This window comes from Rhinatrema bivittatum, chromosome 9, assembly GCF_901001135.1.
Source record: "Rhinatrema bivittatum chromosome 9, aRhiBiv1.1, whole genome shotgun sequence".
Taxonomy (NCBI): domain Eukaryota; kingdom Metazoa; phylum Chordata; class Amphibia; order Gymnophiona; family Rhinatrematidae; genus Rhinatrema; species Rhinatrema bivittatum.
This window is the reverse complement of record NC_042623.1, coordinates 110,585,262-110,600,004: the sequence shown is the minus strand read 5'-3', so window position 1 is coordinate 110,600,004 and position 14,743 is coordinate 110,585,262. Positions and strand designations below refer to the sequence as shown.

General features: G+C 42.5%; 1 protein-coding gene across 1 annotated transcript in view; it reads right to left on the bottom strand.

Annotated features, from left to right (window-relative positions):
- LOC115099563 (transmembrane protein 117-like) overlaps positions 1-14,743 on the bottom strand; it is a 102,362-nt gene that overhangs the window by 11,687 nt on the left and 75,932 nt on the right. The window contains exon 3 of the mRNA XM_029617297.1: positions 9,800-9,929. Coding sequence (XP_029473157.1) covers positions 9,800-9,929 — 130 coding nt within the window. The remainder of the gene's footprint in view (positions 1-9,799; positions 9,930-14,743) is intronic.

Below are 14,743 nucleotides of genomic sequence, written 5' to 3'. Positions count from 1 at the left end.
AATCAGAGCATTTGTTTTGTCTAAGTCTCTAGCATATGACTCTGGCCTCTGGAATGGCTGCTGTCGAACCACCACTCCTGGAGGGGTAATGATATAATGGCAAGTGAGGTGAGTTCAGCCTGGAAAATTGGAAAATACATCCTTATTCTGGTTTACCAGCTGGTCTAGGTCAGTTTTTTTGAAGGGCAGAGAATTGGTCCCAAAAAGGGACAAGTGATAGTCTGGGCTTTGGTGAGATTTCTGGGCCAAAATTCTCTCCTGAACAAGGCCGCATGTTGGTACAACCCACTTCTTTAGGAGGGTCATATGGAAAATTTGAGCCTTCTTCCTTTTATCCAGTTGGGCCACTTTATAGTTCATGGGATATATCTCCTCCGCTACCTCATAAGGGCCTTGACAATGGGACAATAATTTACATTCTGAAGAGTATGAAGACATGGGATCCACATTGAAATAACTGTTGAACAGCGGACTGGTTATATTACAGGGCTTGGGTATCTTGGGCCTTCTCCAGACATAGGTGTGCAGCTTCTCTAGCCCTTCTTAGTTGTTCCTGGATCTGGATTACACAGATGACCAGGTTCCTTCCAGAAGTCAGTTCCTTCTCCAGTCTTCTCCCATTTATTAGTTTAAACATGAAAAAGTCTGTTGAGCTCTGTGAACTTCTTGGACTGCAAATAATACATAGGGCAACAACAAATTCCAGTTCTTGTCATTCTCCACAATGAACTTCCTCAGCATCTGCTTGAGGGTTTTGTTAAAACATTCCACCAGCCCACTGGTTTACGGATGATAAACTGAGGTTCCCAGGGTTTCATTAACCCTTGATTGGTTAATATTTCCTTGGCTAGTCCAACCTGGGAGTATGTCTCCATCAAGGCCATTGCTACCATTTGAGTCTTCATATTTCTCACACATACAGCCTCTGGCTACCTAGTAGCACAGTTCAGACTAAAATATATTTATTCCTGCAGCTGGACCTTTCAATGGAGTTTCTATGATGAACATTGGCACCAGGGGAGCTGCTTGAACCCCAGCAGGTTTAGTTAGGTGACACCCTTCAACCCACCCATACCCCCCCACCCTCCCTCCCCTCACCCTTTCCCTTTACCCCGCCCACCTCTCACCCCATCGCCACCTTTCCACCCTGCTCCACTGTAACCCCAGTTAAAACTTACAACCTTTATGTTTAAATCAAGACACCGTTATTACCTGCTGTAACTGCTGTAAATAAGCTAATATTTTATATATATGTGTTTAATTGTTTAATAAGTTATCAATATAATCCACCATAACTGCTGTAATTAAGCTTTAATATATATCATTATATAATCTATTTATCCTTCATTAACCGCTGTAATAATCAACCATGTTCTAACCTCGTTAAGCAACCTATCCTGTAAATACTGATACGTTCCTTGTACCTTTCTCAGCTGCTGTCTTTCCTCCTTTACCTCTCTCCCCCCTCTCCCCCCCCCCCTTTTTTCGCTCCTGCTCCATTCCCCCACTCCCTGTTTTTTGTAATTTCCTCCTTTCTCAAGTTTATTGTAAACCGGCGTGATGTGCTTGCACGAACACCGATATATTAAAAGCTGTTAAATAAATAAATAAATAAATAAATAAATATGTAGGACAGGATTGACTTGTATCATCAATCCTAGATAGGTATTTATATCTCTATGGGAGGCCCACCTAGTAACTCAAGGTGAGGTTTAGGTATTAGTGTAAGGGTTAGGGGCCACTTTGACATTCAAAGTGAGATGTACGAACAGAACAGTTCTCTCTTGTGAAGGTTTGATGACCCTCGGAGTGAGGAAACTCACCCAAAGATGAGATTTGTGCAATGTTCTCTCAACCTAGCTTGATGTTACCCAGATAGAGAGTCCATGAAGCTAGGTTGAGAGAACATTGCACAAATCTCATCTTTGGGTGAGTTTCCTGTTGCATTCGTGCCTGTTTTCACTCTCGCTCCACCCTCTCTACCTCTGTGGCAACTCCCTTCGGGTCTGACGGACAGATGTTGCCGCGGCTTCTCCTCATCGCTTCTTCCCAGTGTCCCCGGGCTGGCCTGATGCTGCGGATCCGCCATATTCCTGATGACATAAGGGCGCATGAGCGAGCTCCAGAGTTTGTACCGGCAAGGGCACGAACCTCAGGGGCGTCCCCCCGTAGTGACGTCATCCGCTTCCACCTTAAAATGTCTTTGTTTGCAACTACGAATCAAGTTAGCAAGGGGAATTCTTTCTCCGCTGCTCTGTCTCCACAAACTTACCAAGGGATACCCGCTCTTCGGGGGCCCCGCTCTCTCTTCTTGATTTCAGATTCTAAGACGGGATCTGGTACTCACTCATCGAGGGCCTACATCCCTGAATGCTCAGAAGACTCCGTATTGCCTGGAAGCGATCGCAGACATGAACACTTTGAGTTCTATTGCAAATAGGAACCGGTACTCGCTCCACGAGGGCCCATGTTCCTAATACTGAAGACTTTCTTCTGTCTAAGAAGTTATCACCTACCTATATCTTGTGAATTACTATTTCATATTGCAGAAAGGAACCAGTACTCGCTCCACGAGGGCCCATGTTCCTAAAACCCTTCAAAGACTCTCTTCTATAACCCTCCAGAGATTCTCTTCTATTTCAGAAGCCATCACATACACAGATATTGTGAGTTCTTATTCCAGATTGCATTTAGGAACCAGTACTCGCCTAAAGGCTCCTGATCCTGAATATACTGAAGACTCTCGGTTGCATAGGAGCCATTACAGATATATCTACAATTGTGAGTGTATCATCTACTGGTTATGTATCCAGCATACCCTGTCTACTCACTACCTATAGTCTCTCTCTACAGCTCAGCAAACTCAGAGATCACAGTTCCAGTATCTGAGGGACTTCAGCACTGCCGAGTACTTCAGCTCACTACTGCCACCTCTGGTGGTTCTACTACCTTTCTAAATAAAGAACTATCTGTGTCTGTCTCCATACTCCAGCCTAGCCGGTGGTCCCTCTCAGGATATCCCCCTGGGGGCGTTGTCATCTGCCATCGGCCCAGGGATTCACCAACTTACATTGGGTGCTCTTCCCCACACTACAAGAGTTGTATTGTACAGACTGTCACTCCGTGGGGAGCCAACCCACTACAGATTGATAACTCCACCTACGGAGTATTATAAATTGCCAGCTCCTCCCCTTCGGGGTACAACATTGATCAGATTGCTGTTCCTCCCTTCTGGAGGAGCTGATCATTAACAGATTGCTAACTCCTTAACTGGAGAAGTAACCGATTGCTAACTCCACCCCTCGGGGGAATTGATCGACATCAGATTGCTAACTCCTCCCCTCAGGGGAGCTGATCGATAACAGATTGCTAACTCCTCCCCTCGGGGGATATGGTCGATAACATTTCCTCACGCCAAGGGTCATCGAATCTTCACAAGAGAGCACTGTTCTGTTCGTATGTCTCACTTTGAATGTCAAAGTGGCCCCTAACCCCTACCCCTCTCTGTGACATCTGGGTGAGAATCATCATCAGAGGCTGTTGAACGTATTGGCACCTCGTGGACCTCAGTGCCTTACCTTCCTGCTTCATACCATCTATCTACAGCAGTACAATAAAGCCTTCCTGCTATCTGAGTTTAGCCAAGGGTCCACAATGCCACAAACACAACAATAACTAAGATAGCCAGGAATATTCAGGTATATTCAGCAGTGCGTCTATGACACTGAACATACAACACTAATTAGCCGGTTATGTATATTTAGTCACGTATGTATATTTGGGCATTAGCCAGTTGTGACAATTTGGGCACTTAACCGGCTAGAAGATAGCTAGAAAGGTGCCCAAATATTCATTTAGCCAGATAACTCCTGAGTTATATGGATAAATGCTTCTGAATATGGATCTTCACATCATCTCCAAGTCAAAACCAAAGATTCAAAGACTGACCCATATGCTTCCCTTAAATAAATTTGAGTATCTCTTTAATGCAATAAATTAACCAAAGAAGAGTCCATATCTTCATTTCTTAATAATGTAACTATATCATACTTGTTTAACTGCAGAAGTAAGCCAGAATTTATTCTAAGCTGCCACGCAACATTATATCATGCTGGATCTAGAATGTTCAAGCCCCCCCTAATGTTTTATCTAATGTCAACTTGGCATAGCTAATCCTAGTAGTCTTCACCTACCAGAAAAATTGTACTACCACAGACAAACAACTGAATGTCTTTCTGCCTGACCCAACAGGGAATAATTTGCAATGGCTATAGAATCTTAGGAAAAATTACCATCTTGTCTACAGCACAATAACTAAACAAAAACACTGGTAAGTCCACCCACTTAATTAATAAAGAATTATTAAGGCCAATATTCAAAAAATCTACAATGAATAAGTTATCCAAACTTAGCAAAATTTAGCCAGATATGTTATCCTGGATATTCAGTGGGATAAGCGTTCCACTGAATATCTCTGATTAAAGTTATATGACTACCTTAAGCTTGTTAGCATTTAAACCTAACCCACTACCTTTTGAATATTGCTGGTTAGGTTTTAAGTAATTGGCCTCATGCAGAAAAAAAAAACCAAGCTATCTCACAGGCCTAGTGGCCAAATTAAAACATCTCTCAACCCTATCTAAGCTATGGCAACGGCCTTCCCAGGCTGAGCATCCCCACCCCTCCAAATGGATTAAAAAAAAGAAAAACAATACGTGGTCCAGTGCCAGCCAGCACCCCTCCCACCGCCTGCTCTCCAGTCGCAGATTTTTTATCTTCAAATACCCCGCCAGCTTCCATTCCTCCCTGTCCTATCCTCCTACCTGAATCCTAACCCTCCCACCCTCTCAATCCTTTTAAGTGTGTCATTCTTGGATGGCTTTCATGTTTTAGTTCTTTTAGAACTCTGGGGTAGTTGCCTTCTGGTCCCGGTGATTAGTCTGTCAAACTGATATATTACATCGTCCATTCTCACAGATATTTGTTTAAATTGTTCAGAATTTCCACCATTAAAGAATGTTTCAGGTCTGTGTATGTTCCGAACATCCTCCTTAGTAAAAACCAAGGCAAAGAATTCATTCAGTTTTTCTGCTATTTCTTTGTCCCCCTTGAATACCCCCCTTTTCCCTCTCGGTCATCTAGTGGCCAAACTGACTCCTTCACAGGCTTTTTTGCTTCAAATGAGCTTGAAAAAAATTATTCATTTTTGCTGTGCTGGCAAGCTTCTTCACAAATTATTTTTTGTCCAGTCTCACTACTGTTTTACATTAACCTGCCAGTGTTTCTGCTCTTGGCTATTTTCATCATTTGGGTTTGTTTTATATTTTTTTAATGTTATCCTTTTAGCTTTAATTGTCTCCTCTACCTCTTCATTAAACTGTGCTGGCAGTCTTTTGGTCTTCCATCTACCTTTTTAATGCATAGAATATATTTTAAGAACATAAGAACAAAAGAAATTGCCATGCTGGGTCAGACCAAGGGTTCATGAAGCCCAGCATCCTGTTTCCAACAGAGGCCAAACCAGGTCACAAGAACCTGGCAATTATCCAAACACTAAGAAGATCCCATGCTACTGATGCAATTAATAGCAGTGGCTATTCCCTAAGTAAACTTTATTAATAGCCGTTAATGGACTTCTCCTCCAAGAACTTATCCAAACCTTTTTTGAACCCAGCTACACTAACTGCACTAAACACATCATCTGGCAACAAATTCCAGAGCTTTATTTGCGTTGAGTGAAAAAGAATTTTCTCCGATTAGTCTTAAATGTGAAACTTGCTAACTTCAAGGAATGCCCCCTGGTCCTTCTTTTATCCGAAAGTGTAAATAACGGATTCACATCTACTCTTTCAAGACCTCTCATGATTTTAAATACCTCTATCATATCCCCCCCTCAGCCGTCTCTTCTCCAAACTGAACAGCCCTAACCTCTTCAGCCTTTCCTCATAGGGAAGCTGTTCCATCCCTTTATCATTTTAGTTGCCCTTCTCTGTACCTTCTCCATCGCAACTATATCTTTTTGAGATGTGGTGACCAGAATTGTACACAGTATTCCAGGTGCGGTCTCACCATGGAGCGATATAGAGGCATTATAACATTTTCCGTTTTATTAACCATTCCCTTCCTAATAATTTCTAACATTCTGTTTGCTTTTTTGACTGCTGCAGCACACTGAGCCGACGATTTTAAAGTATTATCCACTATGATGCCTAGATCTTTTTCCTGGGTGGTAGCTCCTAATATAGAACCTAACATCGTGTAACTACAGCAAGGGTAATTTTTCCTATATGCAACACCTTGCACTTGTCCACATTAAATTTCATCTGCCATTTGGATGCCCAATCTTCCAGTCTTGCAAGGTCCTCCTGTAATGTATCACAGTCTGCTTGTGATTTAACTACTCTGAATAATTTAGTATCATCCGCAAATTTGATAACCTCACTCGTCGTATTCCTTTCCAGATCATTTATATACATATTGAACAGCACCGGTCCAAGTACAGATCCCTGAGGCACTCCACTGTTTACCCTTTTCCACTGAGAAAATTGACCATTTAATCCTACTGTCTGTTTCCTGTCTTTTAACCAGTTTGTAATCCACGAAAGGCCATCGCCTCCTACCCCCTGACTTTTTAATTTTCGTAGAAGCCTCTCATGAGGGACTTTGCCAAACGCCTTCTGAAAATCCAAATACACTATATCTACCGGTTCACTTTTATCCACATGTTTATTAACCCCTTCAAAAAAATGAAGCAGATTTGTTAGGCAAGACTTCCCTTGGGTAAATCCGTGTTGACTGTGTTCCATTAAATGATGTTTTTCTATATGCTCTACGATTTTGATCTTGAAAATAGTTTCCACTATTTTTCCTGGCACTGAAGTTAGGCTCACTGGTCTATAGTTACCCGGATCGCCCCTGGAGCCTTTTTTAAATATTGGGGTTACATTGGCCACCCTCCAGTCTTCAGGTACAATGGATGATTTTAATGATAGGTTACAAATTTTAACTAATAGATCAGAAATTTCATTTTTGAGTTCCTTCAGTACCCTAGGATGCATACCATCCAGTCCAGGTGATTTGCTACTCTTTAGTTTGTCAATCTGGCCTACTACATCTTCCAGGTTCACAGTGATTTCGTTCAGTTCATCTGACTCATCACCCCTGAAAACCATCTCCGGAACTGGTATCTCCCCAACATCCTCATTAGTAAACACAGAAGCAAATAATTCATTTAGTTGTTCTGCAATGGCCTTATCTTCCCTAAGAGCCCCTTTAACCCCTCGGTCATCTAATGGTCCAACCGACTCCCTCACAGGTTTCTTGCTTTGGATATACTTTAAAAAGGTTTTATTATGAGTTTTTGCCTCTATGACCAACTTCATTTCAAATTCTCTCTTCGCCTATCTTTCAATATGCAAACTTTTACCCTTTGTACTTCTTTTAATTTTTATTTCTAATTGCCTCATTCTGTCATAGTCTTCCTTTTTAAAGTTATAAACTACAGCACTAATTTTACTTAATGTCCTCCCTCCAGTGATTATGCCAAATCTGATTGCATTACAATTGCTATTGCTTAGTAGCCCCACAATAGTAACTACTTATACCAGGTCATGCGTTCTACTGAGGAGTAGAGCTAATGTAGCTTCCCTTTTCCTTGGTTCTAGGAACAGCTGCTCCAGGAAGCAGTCATTTATGGTATCTAGAAACTTAATACTCTAGCATTAGGGCTGGTGCTAGCTTTTTTGCTGCCCTGGTCGAACAATGAATGTGCTGCCCCCTCCCCCCCCCCCCCCCCCCCCCCCTTGTTCATTCATTGTCTGTCTTGGGCTCACCAAAAAAATAATCCCAGCTCCCTCCAGTGATAAAAACTTTAAAAACTGACAAACCACCCCCTCCCCTGGTGAATTTTCTAGCCTTGTACAATGACACCCCCCCCCCCCCCACACACACACACACACACACTGCAACTTCCCCTAGGCCAGCTCCACACACACAGTTAAGAGTTACGCATTTATAATAATATTTTACATGACAAATATCAAAGTACCGTATTCTGAGGTAAAACTATCACTTAAATTATATTTACATGCACTGCTGTGATGCCAACCTGAAGTCCCTGCAAAAACACACTTGGAACTCGTATTTTATATTTTTTTATATTTTGCTTTTCGGAACTTCAAAGCAGATTACATTCAGTACTGTAGGTATTTCCCATCCCTAGAGAGCTTACATTCTAATGTTGTACCTGAAGCAATGGAGGGTAAACTGACTTGCCCAAGGCCACAAAAGGAACAGTAGGATTTGAACGCTGGTTTTCCTGGTTCATAGCCCACTGCTCTAACCACTAAGCTACTCCTCAACTCCTATATGGTATCAGCCCTACTGAATCACCCTAAAACACTAATCCGCTTCCTATTAGAGAATACCTCACCTCAATCACACATGCAGATCATAAACAGACCCTCATCAAATACAGAATATAGCAACCATAAAGTAGAAATATAAAAGTGACAAAACCTGAACTGGAAACCACAAGAAGGCACACTCTCTATGAAGTGCAACAATAAAAAAAACAGAACTATTATTATTCCTCAAACATGAGAGGCTTCTAAGAAAACTAAAAAGTCATGTGATAGGAGGTGATGTCCTTTTGTGGACTGCAAGCTGGTTAAAAGACAGGAAACAGTTTTCATAGTGGAAAAAGGTAAACAGTGGAGTGCCTCAGGGATCTGTACTTGGAACGGTGCATTTTAATATATTTCAAAATGATCTGGAAAGGGTTACGACAAGTGAGATGATCAAATCTGCGGATGACACAAAATTATGTAGAGTAGTTAAATCTCAAGAAGATTGTGATGAATTGCAGGAGGACCTTGTGAGACTGGAAGACTGGGCTTCCAAATGGCAGATGAAATTTAACGTGGAGAAGTGCAAAGTGATGCATATAGGGAAAAATAACCCATGCTATAGTTACACAATGTTAAGTTCTATCTTAGGTGTTACCACCCAGGAAAGAGATCTAGGCGTCATAATGGATAATACATTGAAATCGTCGGCTCAATGTGCTGTGGCGATCAAAAAAGCAAACAGTTTAGGAATTATTAGGAAGGGAACAGCAAATAAAACAGAGGATGTCATAATACCTCTGTATCGCTCCCATGGTGAAACTGCACCTTGAAGACTGTGTGCAATTCTGGTCACCGGATCTCAAAAAGGATATAGCAAGAAGGGCAACCAAAATAAGGGGCATGGAACGGCTGCACTATGAGGAAAGGCTTAAGCATTTAGGGCTGTTCAGTTTGGAGAAGAGACGACTGAGGGGGGATATCACAGAATTCTACAAAATAATAAAAGGACATGAATAAGTTAATGTAAATTGGTTACTTACTCTCTCAGATAATAGAAGGACCAGGGGGCACTCCATGAACTTAGTAAGTAGCTCATTTAAAACAAATCGACGAAAATTCTTTTTCACTCAGCACATACTTAAGCTCTGGAATTCATTGCCAAAGGATGTGGTTACAGCATTTAGTGTAACTGGGTTTAAAAAAGGTTTGGATAAGTTCCTAGAGGAAAATTTCATAATATCTCTCTCTCATCATGTGTTGGTTAATGCCTTCAAAACATGTTAAAGTGTTTACACTACTAACCAGAAAACCATACATTAAGGAAGTTTATAATAAAGACATAAAAAATCAGTACTCTAAAGATGAAAACTATTAATGACAAATTACATTTTATATGCAAAATAAAATATGACTGCTCTTGATAATCCTTACTAAAAAGACTGTCACAATACCTGTTATGTGAATATGATATTCTTCCTTGAAGATTCGTTGCAAACGAGGTAATCTTAGCTGTAAATGTGCAGTGGGCAAGCCAGGAAGATTCACATCCACATCACCCATAAAATGCGGAAATTCCCAATCCTAACAGGTCAAAAATAATAATTAAAAAAAAAATTGTGAAATTACAGAAAATGTTTTCCTTTATAATTAGCTGTAAGAACAGTACAAATTGTATTTGTGAATGCTTAGAAACCTTATTTAATATAACTCAGACAGCTAATAGATGCATCAGTGTGACCTTGATTAAGATACATGAATAGGCATTCTGCTCTGTGCTGCTATACAACAGAGAATTCAATGTTTAAATAAATAGAATGAAATGTTCAGATTATACACATGGGCATTCATTTCAAAATAAAGACATGAACCTTGACTGAAAAAAGGGCAAATTTAATTTCCAAATATGCAAGCTTATACTTTGCATTTTCAAGAACAGCTCATCAGCAATGTAGGAAGATAAGCCACGTTTAACCACTGAAAGCACCGAATATGAATCATAATAGCCAAAGACAGATGCAGACAAATATGCTGACAGGCCCAAAAACACTGTTACAGCTAAAAAAAAAGAGAAACTTTGCCCAGATGAGAACAATGATATTTATCAAGATCTGCCTGTTTGTAAGCTCCTGTGTAAATAAAACTAAGGTAGAGGGACAATGCAGCAACTTAAGCTCAGAAGCAGAAGTCACTGACCGGCCAAGGGAAGCCCAAAGGTCAGAGGGATCCTCACCCTTGGATGAACGGGGAGCATTCTGAAATGGAGAAAATGCTTACACTGGCATACAGCTTGGCATACAGAAATGGCAGGACCCTTCCCCCTGAAGAAAAGGAGAGGGGGAAAAGACTGCAATGCGGCAAAGACCCTCTATCCACTACATGATTATGCTGAAGCTTATGCATATTTATCAGATGGAAATTATAAGATGGGGGGGGGGGGGCAAATAAGGAAACAAAGTGGACCCAAAGCAGCCCAGCAATCCCTGCTATCGAGGAGGGAGAAGGCTAGGTGTGGCTAACAGACCAGAGAGAGAAAACGCCTTGCCTAGGGTCAGACGGTGGCATGAAGTCTGAGGCGGTGTGCTCTGCCAGTACCAGACCCAGAAGCAAGCCCCCTCCCCTGCCCACATTCTACAGACCTCTGCTTCACAGGGAAACAGGGAAATTGCCAGAAGTCTTAATATATTAGGAAGGCTATGGTTTATGACATGTTTGAAACCAACCATGATACAGATGTTTCTTTAGGGTAAATTGTTGCTTAGTGGCCAGGACGTTAGAGACAGGAATTGTTGTTATCTTCTAAATGCTAAATTCTGCCAAATCTGATAAATAAAAGTCTAATTCGGAGGAGAACGTGTTGTCTTTTCCTGCACTTAGGATTGGGAAGTGAAGTAGGAGGGGAACTGGAAGTGTCCTGTAGCAGTCAGGTCCCTTCTCCCCTAAACTTACAGCACACCACTGCAACATGCACAAATGAAAGGACAAAGGTTTTGTCTGATGCTGAAGATCATTCACAAGGTAATTAGTCAAACACCATATGCTAGCACCCCCTATTTTATTTTAATATAAAAAAGAAAAATGTTAATTATGAAGAAGCAGAAAGACATTTACAGAAAACAAGGTAGAAGGAAAGAAAGGCAAAGCAGGATTAAAATCTAAATTCTAAATGTGAGCCAGTTTTTAATATTATAGGATCATAATCTACAAAGGTCAGACTGATGCAGACTGGGGATGAAAAAGTAAATTCATCCCCACCATTTTTGAACTCCCTTTGGCAAACTGCCAGATATTTAGGTTTTCCCAAATAGCAACTATCATGATTAGAGATGTGAATCGGAACCGGAATCTGATCTGTTCCGGTTCAAATCTTAAAATTTTTATCGTCCGGTTCGATTTTTTTTTTTTGTTATTGGCTGTGCCCGATCCGATAACAAAAACCCCCTCCCCCCACCCTCCCGAACCCACAAAAAACGTTTTAAAATTACCTGGTGGTCTAGTGGGGGCGCGGGGAGCGATCTCCCGCTCTCGAGCCATCGGCTGCATTAATAAAAATGGCGCCGATGGCAGGAGATCTCGCCGGGACCCCCCGCTGGACCACCAGGTAATTTAAAACATTTTGGGGGGTTTCGGGAGGGTAAGGGATTCGTTTTAAAGGGTCGGGGTGGGTTTAGGGGTTATTTTGGTGTGCCGGTTTTCCCACCCTCCCCCCAAATAACTCCCATACCCGATTAACGATTTTTCATGATAAATCGAGGGAATTTGTATTGTATCACGCACTCTTAACGATTTTTGACGATTTAAAAAATATCGGACAATTTTTTTAAATTGTCAAAAAACGATTCACATCCCTAATCATGATAAGGGAACCCAGAAGAGCTGACACCAACCACTCCCCAAAGGGGACCAATTGACTTCTATGTCCCTGTACTGTAATCTTTCCAACTATTGTAGCTGGGGAGGGCAGTTATTTGCTGTGGCTTGAGAAAAGATATTTGGAGCATGCAGGATGCAGACACCATGAATACTAGAGATGTGAATCGTGTCCTCGATCGTCTTAACGATCGATTTCGGCTGGGAGGGGGAGGGAATCATATTGTTGCCGTTTGGGTGTTTAAAGTATCGTGAAAATCGTGAAAATCGTGAGCCGGCACACTAAAACCCCCTAAAACCCACCCCCGACCCTTTAAATTAAATCCCCCCCCCTCCCAAACCCCCCCCCCCCCCCCCAAATGCCTTAAATTACCTGGGGGTCCAGCGGCAGTCCGGAACGGCAGCGGTCTGGAATGGCCTCCTGCAATTGAATCGTGTTGTCTTCAGCCGGCGCCATTTTTCAAAATGGCGGTGCAAAATGGCGGCGGCCATAGACCAACATGATTCGACTGCAGGAGGTCGTTCCAGACCCCCACTGGACTTTTGGTAAGTCTTGTGGGGGTCAGGAGGCCCCCCCAAGCTGGCCAAAAGTCCCTGGGGGTCCAGCGGGGGTCCGGAAAACGATCTCCTGCCGCGAATCGTTTTCCATACGGAAAATGGCGCCGGCAGGAGATCGACTGCAGGAGGTCGTTCAGCGGCGGTCCGGAACCCCCGCTGAACGACCTCCTGCAGTCGATCTCCTGCCGGCGCCATCGACTGCAGGAGGTTGTTCAGCGGCGGTCCGGAACCCCCGCTGAACGGCCTCCTGCAGTCGATCTCCTGCCGGCGCCATTTTCCGTACGGAAAACGATTCGCGGCAGGAGATCATTTTCCGGACGCCCGCTGGACCCCCAGGGACTTTTGGCCAGCTTGGGGGGGCCTCCTGACCCCCACAAGACTTGCCAAAAGTCCAGCGGGGGTCCGGAACGACCTCCTGCAGTCGAATCGTGTTGGTCTATGGCCGCCGCCATTTTGTGCCGCCATTTTGAAAAATGGCGCCGGCTGAAGACAACACGATTCAATTGCAGAAGGCCGTTCTGGACCGCTGCCGTTCCGGACCGCCGCTGGACCCCCAGGTAATTTAAGGCATTTGGGGGGGGGGGGTTCGGGAGGGTGGGGGATTTAATTTAAGGGGTCGGGGGTGGGTTTTAGGGGGTTTTAGTGTGCCGGTTTTCCTGCCCTCCCCCTTCCCCCGATTTACGATTTTTTGACGATAAATCGGGGGAATTGGTATTGTATCGTGGCCCTAATGATTTTTGACGATTTAAAATATATCGGACGATATTTTAAATCGTCAAAATACGATTCACATCCCTAATGAATACCCTCAGCTCTGCCTCACAATTATGTATCTTTAATTTGGCACTCAGAAGACTCTAGCCCTAATGTATTTACTATGGCTCAGGGTAGGAGTAAATCTGTTTTTCCATGCAGTACTCATTATCCTGTATGGGAGGAAAGTTATACGGTGTCTTTACGTCTCATTGTTTGATTTTCCTCCCATTCATTTGGAAGAAAAAAAGGAGTTTTAGAAAGATCCCAAAAAGTACCATTGCTGCAGCCTTCCTAGGACTCAATGCTACTATTATAAAGGGGAAAATGCTGTAGAGAAACCTTCCTTAAAGACCAAATGAATCCTTAGAAAAGGAACACCACCCACTTCCCCCGCCTTCATCTCAAACCACCACACTTTCTGAGAAGTTTGTTTCTCTTGTTGAAGAAGTAACATTAACTGGATGCCAAGGTGATGAGTGAGGATCAACTGGGAAGCAATTTGGCATAATATAGCAGAGATGGCATTCATGCTTAAAAGTACATTTCTACAGAAACTCACAAATACTTATACCTTAAATAAAATCATATATGTATATCGTTCATCTCAGTAAGTCTATGGTGAATAATTTGAGATTTGTGGAATTTTTTTCAGTACAGGCATATAGACCAATATTTAAAAACAGATTATATGATTTTCAAACTTCTGCAGTGCAGGGTTTTTGGTACATGAGGATTAAGCACACCGAGGAAAAAAAAAAAAGAGGTCAATATTCAGATGCTGGTTGGCTTGCAAAGTTGGCTGGATAAACTTATCTGGATACTCAGAGACATGCCTGCGCCGCTGAATATACCCAGCTATGTCAAAGTTAGCCAAATAAGTTTAGGACTGTTTATTGTGAGTACTAAAGTTATCCGGCTATTAGGGTCATTTATCAAATTGCTATAAGGTGTTTTCGCATGCGTTAGCAACATAACTCATGTGTAAGCAAATCAGAAAAGAGGGAGGAGTTTGGGGTGTGATTTGTGACTGAGTTGACAATTTTGCAAAGCTGCATCACACAGCTTTAACTATATCTTTTTCATTAGTGTTAAGTCGTGCAATAGGGCATTTGCACATGCTGTTTTTAAGCTCCTGGAGTCAGCTTAGCTGTCAGGACCCTTCTATACCCATGGGGGGAGAGGGGGGGGGGGGGAGGGAGGGAGGGGGGGAGAGA